The sequence below is a fragment of the Oncorhynchus tshawytscha genome, linkage group LG10 (assembly GCF_018296145.1).
Source record: "Oncorhynchus tshawytscha isolate Ot180627B linkage group LG10, Otsh_v2.0, whole genome shotgun sequence".
In the NCBI taxonomy this organism is placed as follows: Eukaryota; Metazoa; Chordata; class Actinopteri; order Salmoniformes; family Salmonidae; genus Oncorhynchus; species Oncorhynchus tshawytscha.
Window position 1 is genome coordinate 36,313,446 of NC_056438.1, and position 20,677 is coordinate 36,334,122.

General features: G+C 41.5%; 1 protein-coding gene across 3 annotated transcripts; it reads right to left on the reverse strand.

The window, feature by feature from the left end:
- Positions 1 to 202: 202 nt before the first annotated feature.
- On the reverse strand, positions 203 to 17,007 carry LOC112260148 (tetratricopeptide repeat protein 19, mitochondrial). 3 transcript variants are annotated; one of them, XM_024435035.2, is made up of 11 exons: positions 16,443 to 16,946; positions 16,089 to 16,180; positions 14,932 to 14,989; positions 12,905 to 13,015; positions 12,698 to 12,736; positions 9,318 to 9,374; positions 8,962 to 9,023; positions 5,960 to 6,054; positions 1,634 to 1,788; positions 1,211 to 1,373; positions 203 to 659 (listed from the first exon to the last, which is right to left on the reverse strand). In XM_024435035.2, exons 3-11 carry the CDS (start codon positions 14,953 to 14,955, stop codon positions 493 to 495), a joined length of 873 nt encoding a protein of 290 aa, XP_024290803.1. In that variant the 5' UTR covers positions 14,956 to 14,989; positions 16,089 to 16,180; positions 16,443 to 16,946; the 3' UTR covers positions 203 to 492. The 3 variants fall into 3 exon arrangements, with proteins under 3 accessions (XP_024290803.1, XP_024290802.1, XP_042184460.1); XM_024435034.2 differs by lacking the exon at positions 14,932 to 14,989 and having other exon boundaries at positions 16,443 to 16,945; XM_042328526.1 differs by lacking the exons at positions 203 to 659; positions 1,211 to 1,373; positions 1,634 to 1,788; positions 14,932 to 14,989 and adding an exon at positions 5,407 to 5,840 and having other exon boundaries at positions 16,443 to 17,007.
- Between the last annotated feature and the right edge of the window lie 3,670 nt (positions 17,008 to 20,677).

The window sequence follows — 20,677 nt, forward strand, 5'->3', positions numbered from 1 at the left end:
ACAAATTGCATTTCCCCCGACGTTCGTAAAGAGATTGCATTCATGATAAACTCTGCGGATGTTGTCTCAAGCGTAAATATAAAGGAGCAGCAATTTAAAAGTAAATGTGCAATACGCTTGTCGAACAACATACCTTTGACTGAATTCCGGCTTTGTCTTACTTAATTTAGCTCAGAGTCTTTCCCCTTACATCTTGAGCCAATCTGACAACAAAAGAACACCTCATTGGAGTGAGATTTCACACAATACAGACAAAACATTACAGGGTTTCACAGATGAGATTGTTGCATGCCCATAGAAAGAAACTGTTGTCTTGAAAACAGTGTGATTGTGTTATTGCATTTCTCCTTCTCCTGAGCTACTGTATAAGCCATGTGCTCCGTATCTTGTGCATACATGACCCATCTAATTTCAGTCCCTTCAGATTTGCAAACAGAAATGTTCAGAGATGGCTTGGGGTTGTGTTAATATTTGTTTGGTTGATCCAACTGGTCAGTCGGTCTCAGTCTTGGGGACTTCTGTTTCCGCCTTCTTGGCTTTCCTCCTGTTGCCCACCTCTTTCAGCCCCTCCCGGATCTGCTCTACTGCTTCTTCATCTCCTGCAGACTGGGCCAGAGCCAGGGCCTCCTTGTACAGGTTCACTGACTCCTCAAACAGACCTGGACCAGGAGGAACACACAAAGATTGTGTTCATTTGACATGAAATGAACGAAAACGGACTGAATTAGGAATTGGGTTTCTCCAATAAGAAACTCAGTTTTATTTTCTGTTACAAATAGTTAAACGTTTTCTGTTGCATGCCGTAATGAACACGACAGAGATATTCTCTGATATTAACAGTAATAAGACTTCGCAGTACCTCCTTGAACAAAATGTTATCCATTAATGTTAATGCCTGTACAGTTACTTATGCAGCTGCACCAAATTATAAAACTGACCTGTGCCAGAAGGATAACATGCATAGAGAAATATAATATACCATTTAGACACTTTTATCCAAAGTGACTTAGTCATACATGCCACATTTTTTACGTACGGGTGGTCCTGGGAATCGAACCCACTATCTTGACGTTGCAAAAGCCATGCTCTACCAACTGAGCTACATTAATTTAGTCATTCTCAATAAAAAGTGAATGTTTTGACATTGAAAACTGACTTTGTTGAGGGAAGAGGTCCTAGAATTTCAGTCCTCATTTTTAGCCCTCCTTACCATTGTGCAGTAGGACGCCTGCCATGTTTCCCAACAACACGTGCTGGTCAGGGTGCCCGGCTTCTCTGCTCAGCTCCACGGCCTGCTTTACCAGGGGCAGGGCCTCATCGTGGCGGCCCTGCAGGTCCAGGATGGTGGCCAGGTCACTCAGCAGCACCAGCGACTGTAGAAGACCAAGAACAATATTACTTTCTTGTCAATTGTCTTTAACACCACAGTAGAGGTGACGGTAAGTCTTTAGGTCCCAACCCACTACGTTCCAATAGGTTGTATAAACATTGTTTCTTCATTTCAGTGACGTTGTAATAAACAAAGAAAACATTTGAACTCAGATATATACTTTAAAATAATCCATTTAAACTTTGTGGAGAGAACAAAAACAGGCGTTCTATCTAAAATGCCTAAACATTTAACAACTGGTACCTGTGGGTGAGTCTCTCCCTGCTCTTCCTGGCAGATCAGTAGGGCTCGTTTGTAGTCCAGTGCCGCCCGGCTCAGGCGGTGTGTGGCGGCCATGTAGCGAGCGTGGGAGTCCAAGGTCAGGCCCAGCAGCAGCCGGGTCTCCATCCGCAACTCCTCTGAAAAGAGGGAGAAACACGAGGAGGGATGCAGTCAGCAAGCAAGCTCAATATGGTCACGAAAGTTGAATGCACATACAAAAGCAAGGTTTCACAACTTTTCAGAAGATCATGTCACATGAAGCAGACCAAATTCTTTGGTCCTTTAAAAATCTGCTGAATGTAAAGTATTGTGTGCTATAGCTTGGAAAATAAACACGTGACTGTGGATGACAACATTAGGGATGTTTTCCTAAAGATGTTAAATGGGCATCGTGTTTTGTTTCCTTGCAACGATACTAACGAATATCGCGATACTGGCCCTACAACCTACACCTGCCTGAGGCAGGTGGCTATTTGTAGAATCTCAAATATATTTTGATTTGTTTAACACTTTTTTGGTTATTATGTGATTCCATGTGTGTGATTTCATAGTTTAGATGTCTTCACTATTATTCTACCATGTAGAAAAAAGTAAAAATAAAGAAATCCTGGAAAGAGTAGATGTGTCCAAACTTTTGAATGGTATTGTATATATGTATGTATGTACACAGTTGAAGTCGGAAGTTTACATACACCTTAGCCAAATACATGTAAACTCAGTTTCACAATCTGACATTTAATCCTAGTAAAAATTCCCTGTCGTAGGTAAGCTAGGTAAATTCCCTGTCGTAGGTAGCACCATTTTATTTTTAAGAATGTGAAATGCCAGAATAATAGTAGAAAGAATTATTTATTTCAGCTTTTATTTCTTTCATCACATTCCCAGTGGGTCAGAAGTTCACATACACCTAATTAGTATCATTGCCTTTAAATTGTTTAACTTGGGTCAAACGTTTCAGGTAGCCTTCCACAAGCGTCCCACAATAAGTGGTGTGAGTTTTGGCGTGAGATGTTGCTTCAATGTATCCACTTAATTGTCCTTCCTCATGATGCCCTTTATTTTGTGAAGTGCACCAGTCCCTCCTGTTAGCAAAGCACCCTCATGATGCTGCCACCCCCATGCTTCACGGTTGGGATGGTGTTCTTGGGCTTGCAAGCCTCCCCTTTTTTCCTCTAAATATAACAATGGTCATTATGGCAAAACAGTTCTATTTTTGTTTCATCAGACCAGAGAACATTTCTCCAAAAAGTATGATTTGTACCAGTGTCCTCCAGCATCTTCACCAGGTCCTTTTGTTCTGGGATTGAGTTGCACTTTTCGCACCAAAGTATATTCAGCTCTTGGAGACAGAACGCCGCTCCTTCCTGAGCGGATGACGGCTGCGTGGTCCCATGGTGTTTATACCTGATTACTATTGTTTGTACAGATGAACGTGGTACCTTTAGGCATTTGGAAATTGCTCCCAAGGATGAACCAGACTTGTGGAGGTTTAAAAATGTTTTTCCTTGGCTGATTTCTTTTGATTTTCCCATGATGTTAAGCAAAGAGGCACGGAGTTTGAAGGTAGGCCTTGAAATACATCCACAGGTACACATCCAATTGACTCAAATTATGTCAATTAGCCTATCAAAAGCTTCTAAAGCCATGAAATAATTTTCTGGAATTTTCCAAGCTGTTTAAAAAAAGGCACAATCTGTCTGTGAAAAATTACTTGTGTCATGCAGAAAGTAGATGTCCTAACAGACTTGCCAAAACTATAGTTTGGTAACAAGAAATTTGTGGAGTGGTTGAAAAACGAGTTTTAATGACTCCAACCTAAGTGTATGTAAACTTCAACTGTATGTATAGTTATTCAGACCCCTTAACTTTTTCCACATTTTGTTACAGCCTTATTGTAAAATGTATTAAATAAATAATGTCCTCAATCTCCACACAATGTCCGGAATAACATAGCAAAAACAGGTTTAGACATTTGTGTATTCAGACCCTTTGCGATGAGCCTCGAAATTGAGCTCAGGTGCATCCTGTTTCATTAATTATCCTTGAGCTATGTCTACAACTTGGAGTCCACCTGTGGTAAATTCAATTGATTGGACATGATTTGGAAAGACACACACACACCTGTCTATACAAGGTCCCACAGTTGACAGTGCATGTCAGAGCAAAAACCAAGCCATGAGGTCGAAGGAATTGGCTGTAGAGCCCCGAGATAGGATTGTGTCAAAGCACAGATCTGGGGATGGGTCCCAAAACATTTCTGCAGCATTGAAGGTCCCCAAGAACACAGTGGCCTTCAATCTTAAATGGAAGATGTTTGGTACCACCAAGACTCTTCCTATATGTTACGGATACAAGTATTCTGTGTGTATCCTGTGTGTGTATTTCTTTTCTCTCCTTCTCACAGGTGGCAATCATCATTCCCCAATCAGTCGCTAATCAGAAGACACACCTCCTCCTGTTTCCATTACCCAATCACATCCCCTTTCCCTTGGTTTAAAAACCCTGTCAGTTGTTTTTTCAAAAGCTCAACCTCTCTGTCATGCAATCTCTGTAGATCTCTCTTTTGTTTTAGCACCTGCATATCACTTTGTCCCCACCTGTGAGTATTGTTATTTTGTTGTGGTGTTTGTTTGATGGTGGGAAAAGGGGGAAAAAAGACAAGTTGCCCATGGGCATACACTACCCGTAGGACTACTTTGTCTAAGAACACTAGGTAGAGCTGGGTGGACCACCCACTGTATTTTTGGTTAGTTAGCTGTATAGTAGTAGGCTAGTCTAGCTTAGGGGTGTTTTTGGATTTTTGTTCCTTTCCTTGGGTCCAGCTCAGCCCCTTTTCCTGCCCCCCCTCCTCCCCTCCCTTACCGTGTGTTTTCAAATAAACCCTGAGTGTTTGACGGTAATGAAGTTGTCTGTTTTTTTTGTTCGTACCGTTACTGTCACTATTACACTTTGCATGAGTTATGTTACGGGTCTCGTTACCATCCCCTCTAGACTGCCGGGCCAAAGGGATTCCTAACACTAGAGCTGGCCGCCCAGCCAAACTAAGCAATTGGGGGAGAAGGGCATTGGTCAGGGAGGTGACCAAGAACCTGGTCACTGACAGAGCTCCAGAGTTCCTCTGTGGAGATGGGAGAACCTTCCAGAAGGACAACAATCTCCACAGCTCGCCACCAATCAGGCCTTTATGATAGAGTGGCCAGACAGAAATCACTCCTCAGTAAAATAGGCACATGACAGCCCGCGTGGAGTTTGCCAAAAGGATATTCAGACCATGAAAAACAAGATTGAACTCTTTGGCCTGAATGCCAAGTGTCACGTCTGGAGGAAGCATGGCACCCTCCCTATAATGAAGCATGGTGGTGGCAGCATCCATGCTGTGGGGATGTTTTTCAATGGCAGGGACTGTGAGACTAGTCAGGGTCAAGGGAAAGATGAACGGAGCAGACTACAGAGAGATCCTTGATGAAAACCTGTTCCAAAGCACTAAGGACCTCAGATTAGGGCTAAGGTTCACCTTCCAACAGGACAACGACTCTAAGCACTTAGCCAAGACAAGGCAGAAGTGGCTTCAGGACAAGTCTCTGAGTGGCCCAGCCAGAGCCCGGACTTGAACCCGATCGAACATCTCTGGAGACCTGAAAATAGCTGTGCAACAACGCTCCCCATCCAACCTGACAGAGCTTGAGAGGATCTGCAGAGAAGAATGGGAGAAACTTCCTAAATACAGATGTGCCAAGCTTATAGCGTCCTACCAAGAATACTTGAGGCTGTAATCACTGCCAAAGGTGGTACAACAAAGTACTGAGTAAAGGGTCTGAGTACTTATGTAAATGTGAGTATACAGTATGGACAGTACGTGAATAGTAAAAGGTGTGTATAGCAGTAGTGTGTATATATAGGATGAGCCATGACTAGAATACAGCATATATACAAAGTGGGTAAAACAGCATGTAAACATTATTAAAGTGACCAGTGTTCAATGATTATGTAGATAAGACAGCAGTCTTGAAGGTGCAGGTTATTTTCCTGGCACCACTCCGCCAGGGCTCTCACCACCTAGGCTGTCTCGTCGTTGTTGGTAATCAGGCCTATCACTGTTGTGTTGTCAGCAAACTTGATGATTGAGTTGGAGATGTGGGTGAACAGGGAGTACAGGAGGTGGCTGAGCACGCTACCCTGTGGGGCCCCCCTGTTGAGGATCAGTGTGGCGGACCATTAGGAAGTTGTGCCCCACACACACACCCAAAACATAGAATCTTATGCTATTACAGCAAAAAATAACAATTTGATGGTAAGGTCATTAGATACCTGACTGTTCCTCAGTGGGAAGTTCCTTGAATTTCTCTAACTTGGCTTCAAGGGATTCAGTGCAAAACTGGAAACCAGTCTCTGCCAGGTCATTCCTGAGAAGAAAGAAAAACATACATTTAATATAAGGTTACACATCATATATGGTGAACTGTGATATGTAGAATTTGGGGGTGGATCGTGAAATGTAGTCATATTATAATAATATACTACTACAGGACTATAACCAGAGATGGGCATAAAATGACAAAATACCCAAATGACCAATTTATCAAAATAAAATATTTTTAATAAATACAATACTTTTTCAAAAGTATTGTATTTAAAATACATGTATTTAGTATTTTAAAATACATTTGCAAGTTGCCGACCGAACAGCAGCAACATTCTCAGTAACGGTTACATAAACGTCTTTCTTGCTACGACTGCGATATGTTGTTGTTTATCTACCTTAGTTGAATACACTGTCACTCTGGATAAGAGTGTCTGCTAAATGACCCAGAAAATAAATCAACTGCAAAGAACACGGTAAACGCTGCCTATGTCGGCTCAAATGGAAATGACCTTTTTGACCATTTGACCATTTGTAGTGTGCAATGGATTGAACTAAATTTTAAGGACTTTTAGCAGATTCTCTTACCACACCATCATGCCATCAGACTTTCGATACCAATGTAGGGTGAAAGGGGGCCACAAAAATTGAGAACCATTATTTAAAAAAAAGAGAAAACTATTTTGAAAAAACAAATGACAGCTTTCGAAAGTATCCTGTTACAAAATACATTTGAGTATAGTTAATTCCAGTGTAATACAACATACAAAATACTCAGAAGTAATTCAAATAATTATTTCAAATACATGTAATAGAAATACAGCCCATCTGACTATAGCCAACCACAGAAAATGATTTCTCAACTTAAAAGCTTGGCTTTGGCTTGAAAGCCTATTTAATGGTGTATTCGGCACTCTTCAACTAAGCTGGCTAGCTATTATCCAAAACGTATTTACATCTATTAAATGGAATTTGAAGCAAATGTACCTCCTAATGTTCAATTTGGGCATGACTCAAGGGGTTTTCCCTATCCAGCTATTTCATTCTCCGTGTAGTCTGCTGCTAGAATAGACGGAAAGGTATAACTCGATTTGCCACAAAATGAAATATAACATTGCGGATAAAGTTTAGAATTACACAATTGCATATGTACAATATCTAAATACCTGTATCAATGTATGAAGAAAAGTTGCTTTTCTAAAAGGATGTATTTGGGTGTTTTTGGAGCATTTGTTCAGGTTTTTTCAGAGCCCCCGTACTGCACAACGAGGATGAGGAAGTGAATCGCTGGTTGGCATAAGTTGGTCAAAAACAAGTGAAATCAACAACAAAAGTGTCTGGACACCTCTAAAAACTTCCATTTACATAAAAAAATATATACACTACCGTTCAAAAGTTTGGGGTCACTGAGAAATGTCCTTGTTCTTGAAAGAAAAGCACATTTTGTCCATTAAAATAACATCAAATGTATCAGAAATACAGTGTAGACATTGTTAATGTTGTAAATGACTATTGCAGCTGGAAACAGATTTTTTTATGGAATATCTATATTTAGCGTACAGGGGCCCATTATCAACAACCATCACTCCTGTGTTTCAATGGTGCGTTGTGTTAGCTAATCCAAGTTTATCATTTTAAAAGGCTAATTGATCATTAGAAAACCCTTTTGAAATTGTTAGCACAGCTGAAAACGGTTGTTCTGATTAAAAGAAGCAATAAAACTGGCCTTCTTTAGACTAGTTGAGTATGTGGAGCATCAGCATTTGTGGGTTCGATTACAGGCTCAGAAACAAAGAATTTCTTCTGAAACTCATCAGTCCATTCTTGTTCTGAGAAATGAAGACTATTCCATGCAAGAAATTGCCAAGAAACTGAAGATCTCGTACAACGCTGTGTACTACTCCCTTCACAGAACAGCGCAAACTGGCTCTAACCAGAGTAGAAAGAGGAGTGGGAGGCCCCGGTGCACAACTGAGCAAGAGGACAAGTACATTAGAGTGTCTAGTTTGAGAAACAGGCGCATCACAAGTCCTCAACTGGCAGCTTCATTAAATAGTACCCGCAAAACACCAGTCTCAACGTCAACAGTGAAGAGGCGACTCCGGGATGCTGGCCTTCTAGGCAGAGTTGCAAAGAAAGTCATATCTCAGCCTGGCCAATAAAAATAAAAGATTAAGATGGAAAAAAGAACAGACACTGGACAGAGGAAGATTTGGACAGACAAATCTAAGTTTGAGGTGTTCAGGTCACAAAGAAGAACATTCATGAGACGCAGAAAAAATTTAAAGATACTGGAGAAGTGCTTGACGCCATCTGACAAGCATGGTAGGGGCAATGTGATGGTCTGGGGGTGCTAAAGTAGGAGATTTGCACAGGGTAAAAGGGATCTTGAAGAAGGAAGGCTATCACTCCATTTTGCCACGCCATGCCGTACCCTATGGACGGCGCTTAATTGGAGCCAATTTCCTCCTACAACAGGACAATGACCCAAAGCACAGCTCCAAACTATGCAAGAAGTATTTAGGGAAGAAGCAGTCAGCTAGTGTGTATAATGGTGTGGCCAGCACAGTCACCGCATCTCAACCCTATTGAGCGGTTGTGGGAGCAGCTTGACCTTATGTGGAAGGTGCTTCAGGAAGCATGGGGTGAAATCTCTTCAGATTAGATCAACAAATGGACAACTAGAATGCCAAAGATCTGCAAGGCTGTAACTGCTGCAAATGGAGGATTCTTTGACAAAAGCAAAGTTTGAAGGAAGCAATTATTATTTCAATAAAAAAATTATTTATAAACTTGTCAACATCATGACTATATTTCATATTAATTTTGCAACTCATTTAATGTATGTTTTCATGGAACAGGGACATTTCTAAGTGACCCCAAACTTTTGAACGTTTGGTTGTAAAAGAACGAAATTGATTCAATTGCTCCACTTTTGAAGTCCACTTACTTATTCTGGCCGGCATATATGGTAGCAAGCTTCAAGGACATCTCAATGACCCCATTGTCGTCCTTTGAAAAGAAGGAAAAGGAAAAAAAACTGAAGTAGCAATAGCATTGAGTGTCTAGACAACAATGCAACATACACAACAATTCAACACCAATGGTTTTGAAACAGAATGAGCCAAAGCCTATTTATTCCAGACAGTCTTCCTTTGTTCGGATTGACAAAAGATGTAAAATGACAGATTGTCCTCTTCATTTCAAAATCAGAAAGATGCCACAGTACCCAGTGACTCTACTGTCCAGTTGTCACAACATTCCTCTTCTATTAACCTATTACTTAAACACATGACCAACCCTCACCTCTGGTGTTCCTCCGGACAACATGAAACTCATGGCCGCTTTGAACAGTTTCTCTGCCTGGGGGAGAAGAGCACAGGGGTGACCACTGGAAGTAGGCAAAACACCATTTAAAAAAAAAAAAAAGTAAAATGGTACAATCTAGCATATTTACCTCTGCTCAATGGTCATTTCAATTAATTATATACTATTGATTCTTTAAGAATATACTTAATGCATTATGAGCTTAGTAAAACTGAATGGCTTCACATCACTGGCTTTTTGTTCCACCTGTTCCGGTTCCTGGAAGGATGTGGGGACTGTGACGTGAGACAATGGCAGATGCTCGCCTGTTCCAGACTATTGTCGAAGTGTGGTCGCCTTTTCTGCCGCTTTTACAGTCGCCAAAACATTACCCAGGTGGGTGCTACGCTTTGATAGTGGATGACCGAGCCTACTTCTGGAAAAGGAGACAAGGTGCCTGATGAAGAGCTCCGGGCCTGTCTACCATTATCTGACTGACGTAGTCTCCCTACCCGTCTGTATCATCGATGCTCCCTCCACTCAAGCCACCAACTGACTTAATGCCTTTCCAAACTGCCTAGACATCTGAAGCTGTGGAAGACCAACTATGAACTGCCAAACCCCTACATGTTTGTTTTTAAAGCGACTTTGAGATTATTGTTTGTAATGAAAAGAGCTAGTTGAAGTCGGAGGTTTACATACACCTTAGCCAAATACATTTAAAAACTATTTCACAATTCTTGACATTTAATCCTAAAAAAAAATCCCTGTTTTAGGTCAGTTAGGATCACCACTTCATTTTAAGAGTGTGAAATGTCAGAATAATAGTAGAGTGATTTCAGCTTTTATTTCACATTCCCAGTGGGTCAGAAGTTTACATACATTCAATTAGTATTTGGTAGCATTGCCTTTAAAATCTGAGTTCACAGTTCTGTCCTACTATCCAGGTCTGTACCCAAACAATTTGAACTTATACTTTTAAAAATCCACCTCTGTCTTGCTACAGACCACCCTCTGCCCCCAGCTGTGCTCTGGACACCATATGTGAACTGATTGCCCCCATCTATCTTCAGAGCTTGTGTTGATAGGCGACCTAAACTAGAACATGTTTAACACCCCGGCCATCCTACAATCTAAGCTTAATGCCCTCAATCTCGCACAAATTATCAATGAACCTACCAGGTACCACCCCAAAGTCGTAAACACGGGCACCCTCATAGATATCATCCTAACCAACTTGTCCTCTAAATACACCTCTGCTGTTTTCAACCAAGATCTCAGCGTTCACTGCCTCATTGCCTGCATCCGTAATGAGTCAGCGGTCAAACGACCTCCACTCATCACTGTCAAACGCTCCCTGAAACACTTCAGCGAGCAGGCCTTTCTAATCGACCTGGCCGGGGTATCCTGATCTCATCCAGTCAGTAGAGGATGCCTGGCTTAAAAAAACAAAAACCTTCCTCACCATCTTAAATAAGCATGCCCCATTCAAGAAATTTAGAACCAGGAACAGGTATAGCCCTTGGTTCTCTCTAGACCTGACTGCCCTTAACCAACACAAAAAACATCCTATGGTGTTCTGCATTAGCAACGAATAGCCCCCGTGATATGCAACTTTTCAGGGAAGCTAGAAACCAATATACACAGGCAGTTAGAAAAGCCATGGCTAGCTTTTTCAAGCAGAAATTTGCTTCCTGCATCACAAACTCAAAAAAGTTATGGGACACTGAAGTCCATGGAAAATAAGAACACCTCCTCCCAGCTGCCCACTGCACTGAGGATAGGAAACACTGTCACCACTATAATTGAGAATTTCAATAAGCATTTTTCTACGGCTGGCCATGCTTTCCACCTGGCTAGACCTACCCCGGTCAACAGCACTGAACCCCCCACAGCAACTCGCCCAAGCCTTCACCATTTCTCCTTCTCCCAAATCCAGTCAGCTGATGTTCTGAAAGAGCTGCAAAATCTGGACCCCTACAAATCAGCCAGGCTAGACAATCTGGACCCTTTCTTTCTAAAATTATCTGCAGAAATTGTTGCAACCCCTATTACTAACCTGTTCAACCACTTTCGTGTCGTCTGAGATTCCGAACGATTGGAAAGCAGCTGCGGTCATCCCCCTCTTCAAAGGGGGACACACTCTTGCCCCAAACTGCTACAGACCTATATCTATCCTACCCTGCCTTTCTAAGGTCTTCGAAAGCCAAGTCAACAAACAGATTACCGACCATACCTTCTCCGCTATGCAATCTGGTTTCAGAGCTGATTTCTCCAAAAAGTACAATCTTTGTCCCCATGTACAGTTTTGGAACAGTGGCTTCTTCCTTGCTGAGCGGCTTTTCAGGTTATGTTGATATTGGACTTGTTTCTCTGGATATACCAGTGTCCTCCAGCATCTTCACATGGTCCTTTGCTGTTGTTCTGGGATTGATTTGCACTTTTCGCACCAAAGTACGTTCAGTTCACAGAACACCGCTCCTTCCTGAGCGGTATGACGGCTGCGTGGTCCCATGGTGTTTATACCTGCGTACTATTGTTTGTATAGATAAACATGGTACCTTCAGGTATTTGGAAATTGCTCCCAAGGATGAACCAGACTTGTGGAGGTCTACAACTATTTTTCTGAGGTCTTGGCTGATTACTTTTGATTTTCTCATGTCAAGCAAAGAGGAACTGAGTTTGAAGGTAGGCAGAGAAATACATCCACAGGTACACCTCCAATTGACTAAAATGATGTCAATTAGCCTATTAAAGCCATGACATTTTCTGGAATTTTCCAAGCTGTTTAAAGGCACAGTCAACTTAGTGCATGTGAACTTCTGACCCACTGGAATTGTGATACAGTGAATTACAAATTTAAAAAAAATAATAATAATAATCTGTCTGTAAACAATTGTTGGAAAAATGACTTGTGCACAAAGTAGATTTTCCTAACCGACTTTCCACAAATTTCTTGTTTACAAACTATTGTTTTGGCGTGGTTGAAAAACTAGTTTTAATGACTCCAAACTAAGTGTACGTAAACTTCCGGCCTCAACTGTATATAAAATAAATGTATTATTTATTTTTACGGTAGACTCCGCAATATGACATCACCTTGACCTCTAGCTAACAGACATCGACAACACAAATAAAAAATGCCAAGACTTCCTCTATTGGCTCTTAATTTCTGCCCTCCTTTGAAGCATACATACACAGGGAAGCGCAAATAGTGGCAGTCTTCTTGCCAGATTTAAAGTTTGTTGTTGATTTCGATCAGCAGGAAGTTACCACGCAGTGACTGACATTGTCATATTGCCTTTAAAAGTAAATACCAAAAGTGGGAGAGCAAATAGTTAACTGAAACGAGAAAGATGGCAACCTCTGCTATTACTTACATTATCCAGCTCACCTTGGACATAGGCAAGGTTTGCCATCTGTAGAGACAGGGGAAAATAAAATGATCTACTGCAGAGTTTTCATGCAAACCTTTTTGCTATGACAAATTAAAAACGCTTAAAAGCAAAATACACCTTATTCCATCTTGACAACATGAGCACAGAAGAGGCTTTAAAAACATCCGTTTTTATCATCAAGGCTTTTACCAGGCTGTAGGTGTAGATGATTGCTTGTGTATTGTGAGACTGGTGGGCCAGCGCAATTGCCTGGTGAAGGAATCCATTGGCTCCATGCAGCTGCCCACGCATTATACTGAGCTGGGACAGAAGACACATTAATGTTACTCGGACATAATGTAAAGAAAGACATTATACAAATGCCATTGACAAATAAACAGTTCACTCTGAATTGATGCAATACAAATTATGTCATTGACTTGACACTTTTGGTTCATGAGATTGCATATTTTGCATATTTTGGCAAAGAGTAGCATGCTTCATACACTACCGGTCAAAAGTTTTAGAACACCTACTCATTCAAGGGGTTTTCTTTAGTTTTACTATTTTCTACATTGTAGAATAGTGAAGACATCAAAACTATGAAATAACACATATGGAATCATGTAGTAACCAAAAGTGCTATACAAAAATCAAACTATAGGTTATATTTGAGATTCTTCAAAAAGCCACCCTTTGCCTTGACAGCTTTGAACATTCTTGGCATTCTCTCAACCAGCTTCACCTGGAATGCTTTTCCAACAGTTTTGAAGGAGTTCCCCCATACGCTGAGCCATTTATGGCTGCATTTCCTTCACTCTGTGGTCCGACTCATCCCAAACCATCTCAATTTGGTCGGGGTTGGTTGATTGTGGAGGCCAGGTCATCTGATGCAGCACTCCATCACTCTCCTTCTTGGTCAAATAGCCCTTACACAGCCTGGAAGTGTGTTGGGTCATTGTCCTGTTGAAAAACAAATGATAGTCCCACTAAGCCCAAACCAGATGGGATGGCGTATTGCTGCAGAATGCTGTGGTAGCCATGCTGGTTAAGTGTGCCTTGAATTCTAAATAAGTCACAGACAGTGTCACCAGCAAAGCACACGATAACACCTCTTCTTCCATGCTTTACGGTGGGAAATACACATGCGGAGGTCATCCATTCACTCACACTGCGTCACAAAGACACGGGCGGTTGGAACCAACATTCTAAAATTTTGACAAATTTCCACCAGTCTAATGTCCATTGCTCGTGTTTCTTGAACCAAGCAAGTCTCTTCTTATTATTGGTGTCCTTGAGTAGTGGTTTCTTTGCAGAAATTAAACCATGATGGCCTGATCCACAGTCTCCTCTGAACAGATGTTGACATGTGTCTGTTATTTGAACTCTGAAGCATTTATTTGGGCTGCAATTTCTGAGGCTGGTAACGCTAATGAACTTATCCTCTGCAGCGGAGGTAACTCTGGGTCTTCCATTCCTGTGGCGGTCCTCATGAGAGCCAGTTTCATCATAGCGCTTGATGGTTTTTGCGACTGCACTTGAAGAAACTTTCAAAGTTCTTGAAATTGACTGACCTTCATGTCTTAAAGTAATGATGATATGTAATTTCTCTTTGCTTATTTGAGCTGTTCTTGCCATAATATAGACTTGGTCTTTAACCAAATAGGGCTATCTTCTGTATACTCCCCCTACCTTGTCACAGCACAACTTACTGGCTCAAACGCATTAATTAACTTTTAACAAGGCACACATGTTAATTGAAATGTATTCCAGGTGACTACCTCAAAGCTGGTTGAGAGAATGCCAAGAGTGTGCAAAGCTGTCATCAAGACAAAGGGTGGCTATTTGAAGAATCTCAAATATCTTGATTTGTTTAACACTTTTTTGGTTATTACATGATTCCATATGTGTTATTTCATAGTTGTGATGTCTTCACTATTATTTTACAATATAGAGAATAGTAAAACTAAAGAAAAACTATTGAATGAGTAGGTGTTCTAAAACTTTTGACCGGTAGTGCAGCTCTCAAACTCTAGGTGGCATTCTGCCTTCTCCCTACAGTTTTCAGCCATTAGCGTCGCCCACAACTGGCTCATGTGAACTACAATTCTGAATCTGTGTTTTAACATTTAGAAACATCAATGATAAATCGCTTGCGATAGAGCTTTCGAAACATATGGTCCTTATCTTTCATCAGTGAGAAAGAATCCTTCAATTAAAATAAAAAATAAACTTACTATTGCAGATTTGCACAGGTCCATATAGCTATGGTTGCCTCCATCCGAGGAAACTACACTGAACAAAAATATAAAAACGCAACACACAACAATTTAATTGATTTTACTGAGTTACAGTTTATATGAGGAAATTACTCAATTGAAATGATTTCATTAGGCCCTAATCTATGGATTTCATAATGCTGGGATTACAGATATGCATCTGATACTCAAAAATACCGTGTTTAAATAAAACTAGAAATGGGCCTCAGGATCTCATCGCTGTATTTTTAATGCTTTAAAATTGCCATTGATAACATGCAATTGTGTTCGTTGTCCGTAGCTTATGCCTGCCCATACCATAAACCCACCGCCAACATGGGGCACTCTATTCACAAGGTTGACATTAGCAAACCACTCGCCCACACGGCGCCATACACGTGGTCTACAGTTGTGAGGCAGGTTGGACATACTTCCAAATTCTCTAAAACAACGATGGAGGCGGCTTATGGTAGAGAAACAAATGTAATTCTCTGGCAACAGCTCTGGTGGACATTCCTGCAGCCACCATGCCAATTGCACGCTCCCTAAAAACTTGAGACATCTATTGCACACCTGTCAGGTGAATGGGTTATCTTGACAAAGGAGAAATACTAACATGGATACAAACAAGTTTGTGCACAACATTTTAGAGAAATAAGCTTTTTGTGCGCATGGAACATTTCGGGGATCTTTTATTTCAGCTCATGAAACATGGGTTTATATTTTTGTTCAGTGTACATTTCCGCTACACTTCCCGAGTTGGCTTACAGACAAATGTTTGGAGCAAGCTAGATAGCTAATTAGTACAGGTGGTTACCTTGTCTTATGTCTGTTTTCATGAACAAGTAACATGGAGAACACTACCAAGGAGTGTATCAATTTAACCTTTAGGTATTTTTTTTAAGGTCCTTATGCTCCCAAAACCGTACCGCAAGCGGCGTGTGTTAATGTTCAGATTGAGCATCTGGGATCTTAACATAACTCCCTCATACATAAGACACCGTCGTCCAATGACTTATGTGCAATGTAATTTAACAGTCATGATCAAGGGCTACGTGCTATTGTAGCCCTCTTGTTTAGATGACTGCAAAAAAAACTAAATTGAGGAGTTGCCTACAGCGATGACAATTAACTACCTTGGCTCTCTTCAAAAGTAAAATGATCTCATCTTCTTTCTTCTGAGCCTCAGTTCTGGTGTCCTCCTCAGCTTTGCTGAAGAGAGAAAACGCTATCACGAAGGAGAGGGAGGGATGCATTATAAAACATTCATGTCACTTAATGACGTAAATGGCCGGTTATGAGTATTCACATGTAGAAATACATGTCCTTGTAATTGCATTTCATGAAGCACTCATAGCTTCGCAAATCATATGCACAGCAATGGAAAAGATAATTGATGATAGCCTTTTGACTGCAATTTAAAATACTGACAATGACACCCACTAAGGAAGAGTACTGTAACATATCTAACATGACAATAACTTACTTACCAATTGCACTCCACATTGCATAAGTCCAGTTACTCGTAGCACGACTATTTTCATCCCCATTGCTTTCGCATATCCGCCGGTATAGCTGTGACCTTCTGTGCACCGTAACAGCATTAGATTGAGAAGTCACCGTTTTCAGACATTGCAATGATTGTGTCTTAAAATTGAATCGGCTACTTAATGACAGGTTGCGTAAGACCTCTGAAATAAATAGTTGTATTTGACTCCTATTAGCAAAGAGCGCACGATTGACAGCCGGTAGCGCCATATCATATATAAAAAACATCAGTTGGTAATGGTTAGAAGGGATCCAGTTATTGGAAAATGTAAGTAAAAAGCACAACAATGTCAATACGCTAACCTGCTATGTTAATTTTCAGAAACTGCTTCGTAAGTTTGCCTTTTATTTGCGACGAAAAATCAACTCTGACGTTAATTTGACAAAAGCGGTAAACGTTCTAGTCGTAAACAATTCGTCGGAAGTTTGAGGCAGAAAAAAAAGTTACTTCCGGAAATCAAATTAAAAAGCGATCAACCACACAAAGTGCATTTGTACCTTATAGTTACAATAACTTTATTCATCATACAAATATTTTAGCCTATTTATTGAACAAATACAAGTTTTCAATTATAGAGGGCATTTATTTTGAAGGCCATGAAAAAACATAACCCGGAAATGAATCTCCACGTTCAAGGTCAACAGGATTCTAAACATTGCAACAATAAAATAACGATTGCTCGCCTTGAAGACATGTAAATTGGTCCTCTACTACAAGACTAGTAAAGGCCCAATGCACTACTTTTGTCGATTGTTTTTAACGAAATGTATTTGAGTGTTTACCAGCGTTTGTAACCTGAGTCTGATAATTATCTGTACAAAACAGTTAAACGTTTGGACACTTAATACTCATTCAAGGGTTTTTATTTATTTTTACTATTTTCTACATTGTAAAATTATAGTGAAGACATCAAAACTATAAAATAACACATATGGAATCATGTAGTATCCAAAAAAGTGTCATTTTACATTTTAGATTCTTCAAAGTAGCCACCATTTGCATTGATGAAAGCTTTGCACATTCTTGGCATTCTCTCAACCTACTTCTAGAGGTAGTCACCTGGAATTATTTTCCAACAGTCTTGAAGGAGTTCCCACATAATGCGAGCACTTGTTGGATGCTTTTCCTTTACTCTGCAGTCCAACTCATCCCAAACCATCTCAATTGTGTTGAGGTCAGGTGATTGTGGAGGCCAGGTCATCTGATGCAGCTCCCCATCACTCTCCTTCTTGGTCAAATAGCCCTTACACAGCCTGTAGGTGTGTGTTGGGTCATTGTCCTGTTAAAATACAAATGATTGTCCCACTAAGCCCAAACCAAATGGGATGGGGTATCGCTGCAGAATGCTGTGGTAGCCATGCTGGTTAAGTGTGCCTTGCATTCTAAATAAACTACAGACGGTGTCACTAGTAAAGAGCCCCAACACCATCACCTCCTCCATGCTTCATGATGAGAAACACAAATGCAGAGATCATCCATTCACCTACTCCCAAGTGGCACATCGGTCTAAGGCACTGCATCTCAGTGTTAGAGGCGTCACTACAGACACCCTGGTTTCAATCCAGACTATCACAAACGGCTGTGATTGGGAGTCCCATAGGGCGGTGCACAATTGGTCCAGCATCATCCTGGTTTTGGCCGGTATAGGCCATCATTGTAAATAAGAACTTGTTCTTAGTTGACTTGCCTAGTTAAATAAAGTCCAAATTAAAAAATAAATAAATACTCTGCGTCTCACAAAGACACAGTGGTTGGAACCAAAAATCTCATTTAATTTCCATCAAATGTCAATTGCTTGTCATGGTTTCTTTGCAGAAATTCGACCATGAAGGCCTGATTCACTCAATCTCCTCTGAACAGTTCAAATTAAATCAAACTTTGAGTCACATGCGACAAATACAACAGCTGTAGAACTTTACAGTGAAATGCTAATCTACGAGCCCCTAAACAACAGTGCAGCTTAAAAAAAAAAATACGGATAAGAATAAGAGAGGTCCGTGGGGCGACGCACAATTGGCCTAGCGTCGTCCAGGTTAGGGAGGGTTTGGCCGGTTGGGATATCCTTGTCTCATCGCGCACCAGCGACTCCTGTGGCGGGCCGGGCGCAGTGCATGCTAACCAAGGTTGCCAGGTGCACAGTATTTCCTCGAACACATTGGTGCGGCTGGCCTCCGGATTGGATGCGCGCTGTGTTAAGAAGCAGTGCGGCTTGGTTGGGTTGTGTATCGGAGGACGCATGACTTTCAACCTTCGTCTCTCCCGAGCCCGTACGGGAGTTGTAGCGATGAGACAAGATAGTAGCTACTAACAATTGGATACCACGAAAAAGGGGTCAAATTTTTTAAAAAGAAAAAAAGAATAAGAGATAAAAGTAACACGTAATTAAAGTAAAACAGTAAAACAGTAAAATATATATATATATATATATATATATATATAGAGGTGCCGGTACAGAGTCAATGTGCGGGGGCACCGGTTAGTTGAGGTAGTATGTACATGCAGGTAGAGTTATTAAATTGACTATGCATTGATGATAACAGAGTGGCAGTGGTGTGGAGAGGGGGTAATGCAAATAGTCTGGGTAGCCATTTGACTAGATGTTCAGGAGTCTTATGGCTTGGGGGTAGAAGCTGTTTTGAAGCCTCTTGGAACTAGACATGGCGCTCTGGTACCACTTGCTGTGCGGTAGCAGAGAGAACAGTTTATGACTAGGGTGGCTGGAGTCTTTGACAATATTTAGGGCCTTCCTCTGACACCGCCTGGTATAGAGGTCCTGGATGGCAGGAAGCTTGGCCCCAGTGTATTGGGCCGTTCGCCCTACACTCTGTAGTGCCTTGCGATTGAAGACCGAGCAGTTGCCATAGCAGGCAGCGATGCAACCAGTCTTGATGCTCTCGATGGTGCAGCTGTAGAACCTTTTGAGGATCTGAAGACCCATGCCAAATCTTTTCAGTCTCCTGACGGGGAATATGTTTTTTCGTGCCCGCTTAAATCAGTTCTTCCAAATTTCCATCAACATGTTAAATGTGCAACCAAAGGGATTGTTTTTTCTAGATCACCTGTACTCCACACACAGAGATACGTACAAAGCACTCACTAGCCCTCCAGTTGGTAAATCCGACCACAACTCTATCATCCTGATTCCTGCTTAAAAGCAAAAATTAAAGCAGGAAGCACCAGTGACTAGGTCAATAAAAAAGTGGTCAGAAGATGCAGATGCTAAACTACAGGATTGTTTTGCGATCACAGACTGGAACATATTCCATGTGGTGTACTCCTCATGGCATTGAAGAGTACACCACATCAGTCACTGGCTTCATCAAGAAGTGTTTGAGGACGTTGTCCCCACAGTGACTGTACGTACATACCCCAACCAGAAGCCATTCAGGCAACATTTGCACTGAGCAAAAGGGTAGAGCTGCCGCTCTCCAAGTGCGGGACTCTAACCTGGAAGCTTACAAGAAATCCTGCTATGCCCTGCGACGAACCATCAAACAGGCAAAGCGTCAATACAGGGCTAAGATTGAATCATGCTACACCGGCTCCGACACTCGTCTTATGTGGCAGGGCTTGCAAACTATTAGACAAAGGGAAGCACAGCCGCGAGCTGCCCAGTGACACGAGCCTACCAGATGAGCTAAATCACTTCTATGCTCGCTTCGAAGCAAGCAACACTGACGCATGCATGAGAGCATCAGCTGTTCCGGATGACTGTGTGATCACGCTCTCCGTAGCCGACCTGAGTAAGACCTTTAAACAGGGCAACATACACAAGGCTGCGGGGCCAGACGGATTACCAGGACGTGTGCTCCGGGCATGCGCTGACCAACTGGCAGGTGTATTCACTGACATTTTCAACATGTCCCTGATTGAGTCTGTAATACCAACATGTTTCAAGCAGACCATCATAGTCCCTGTGCCCAAGAACACAATGGCAACCTAACTAAATGACTACAGACCCGTAGCACTCACGCCTGTAGCCATGAAGTGCTTTGAAAGGTTGGTAATGGCTCACATCAACACCATTATCCCAGAAACCCTAGACCCAATCCAATTTGCATACCGCCCAAACAGATCCACAGATGATGCCATCTCTATTGCACTCCACACTGCCCATTCCCACCTGGACAAAAGGAACACTTATGTGAGAATGCTATTCATTGACTACAGCTGGTG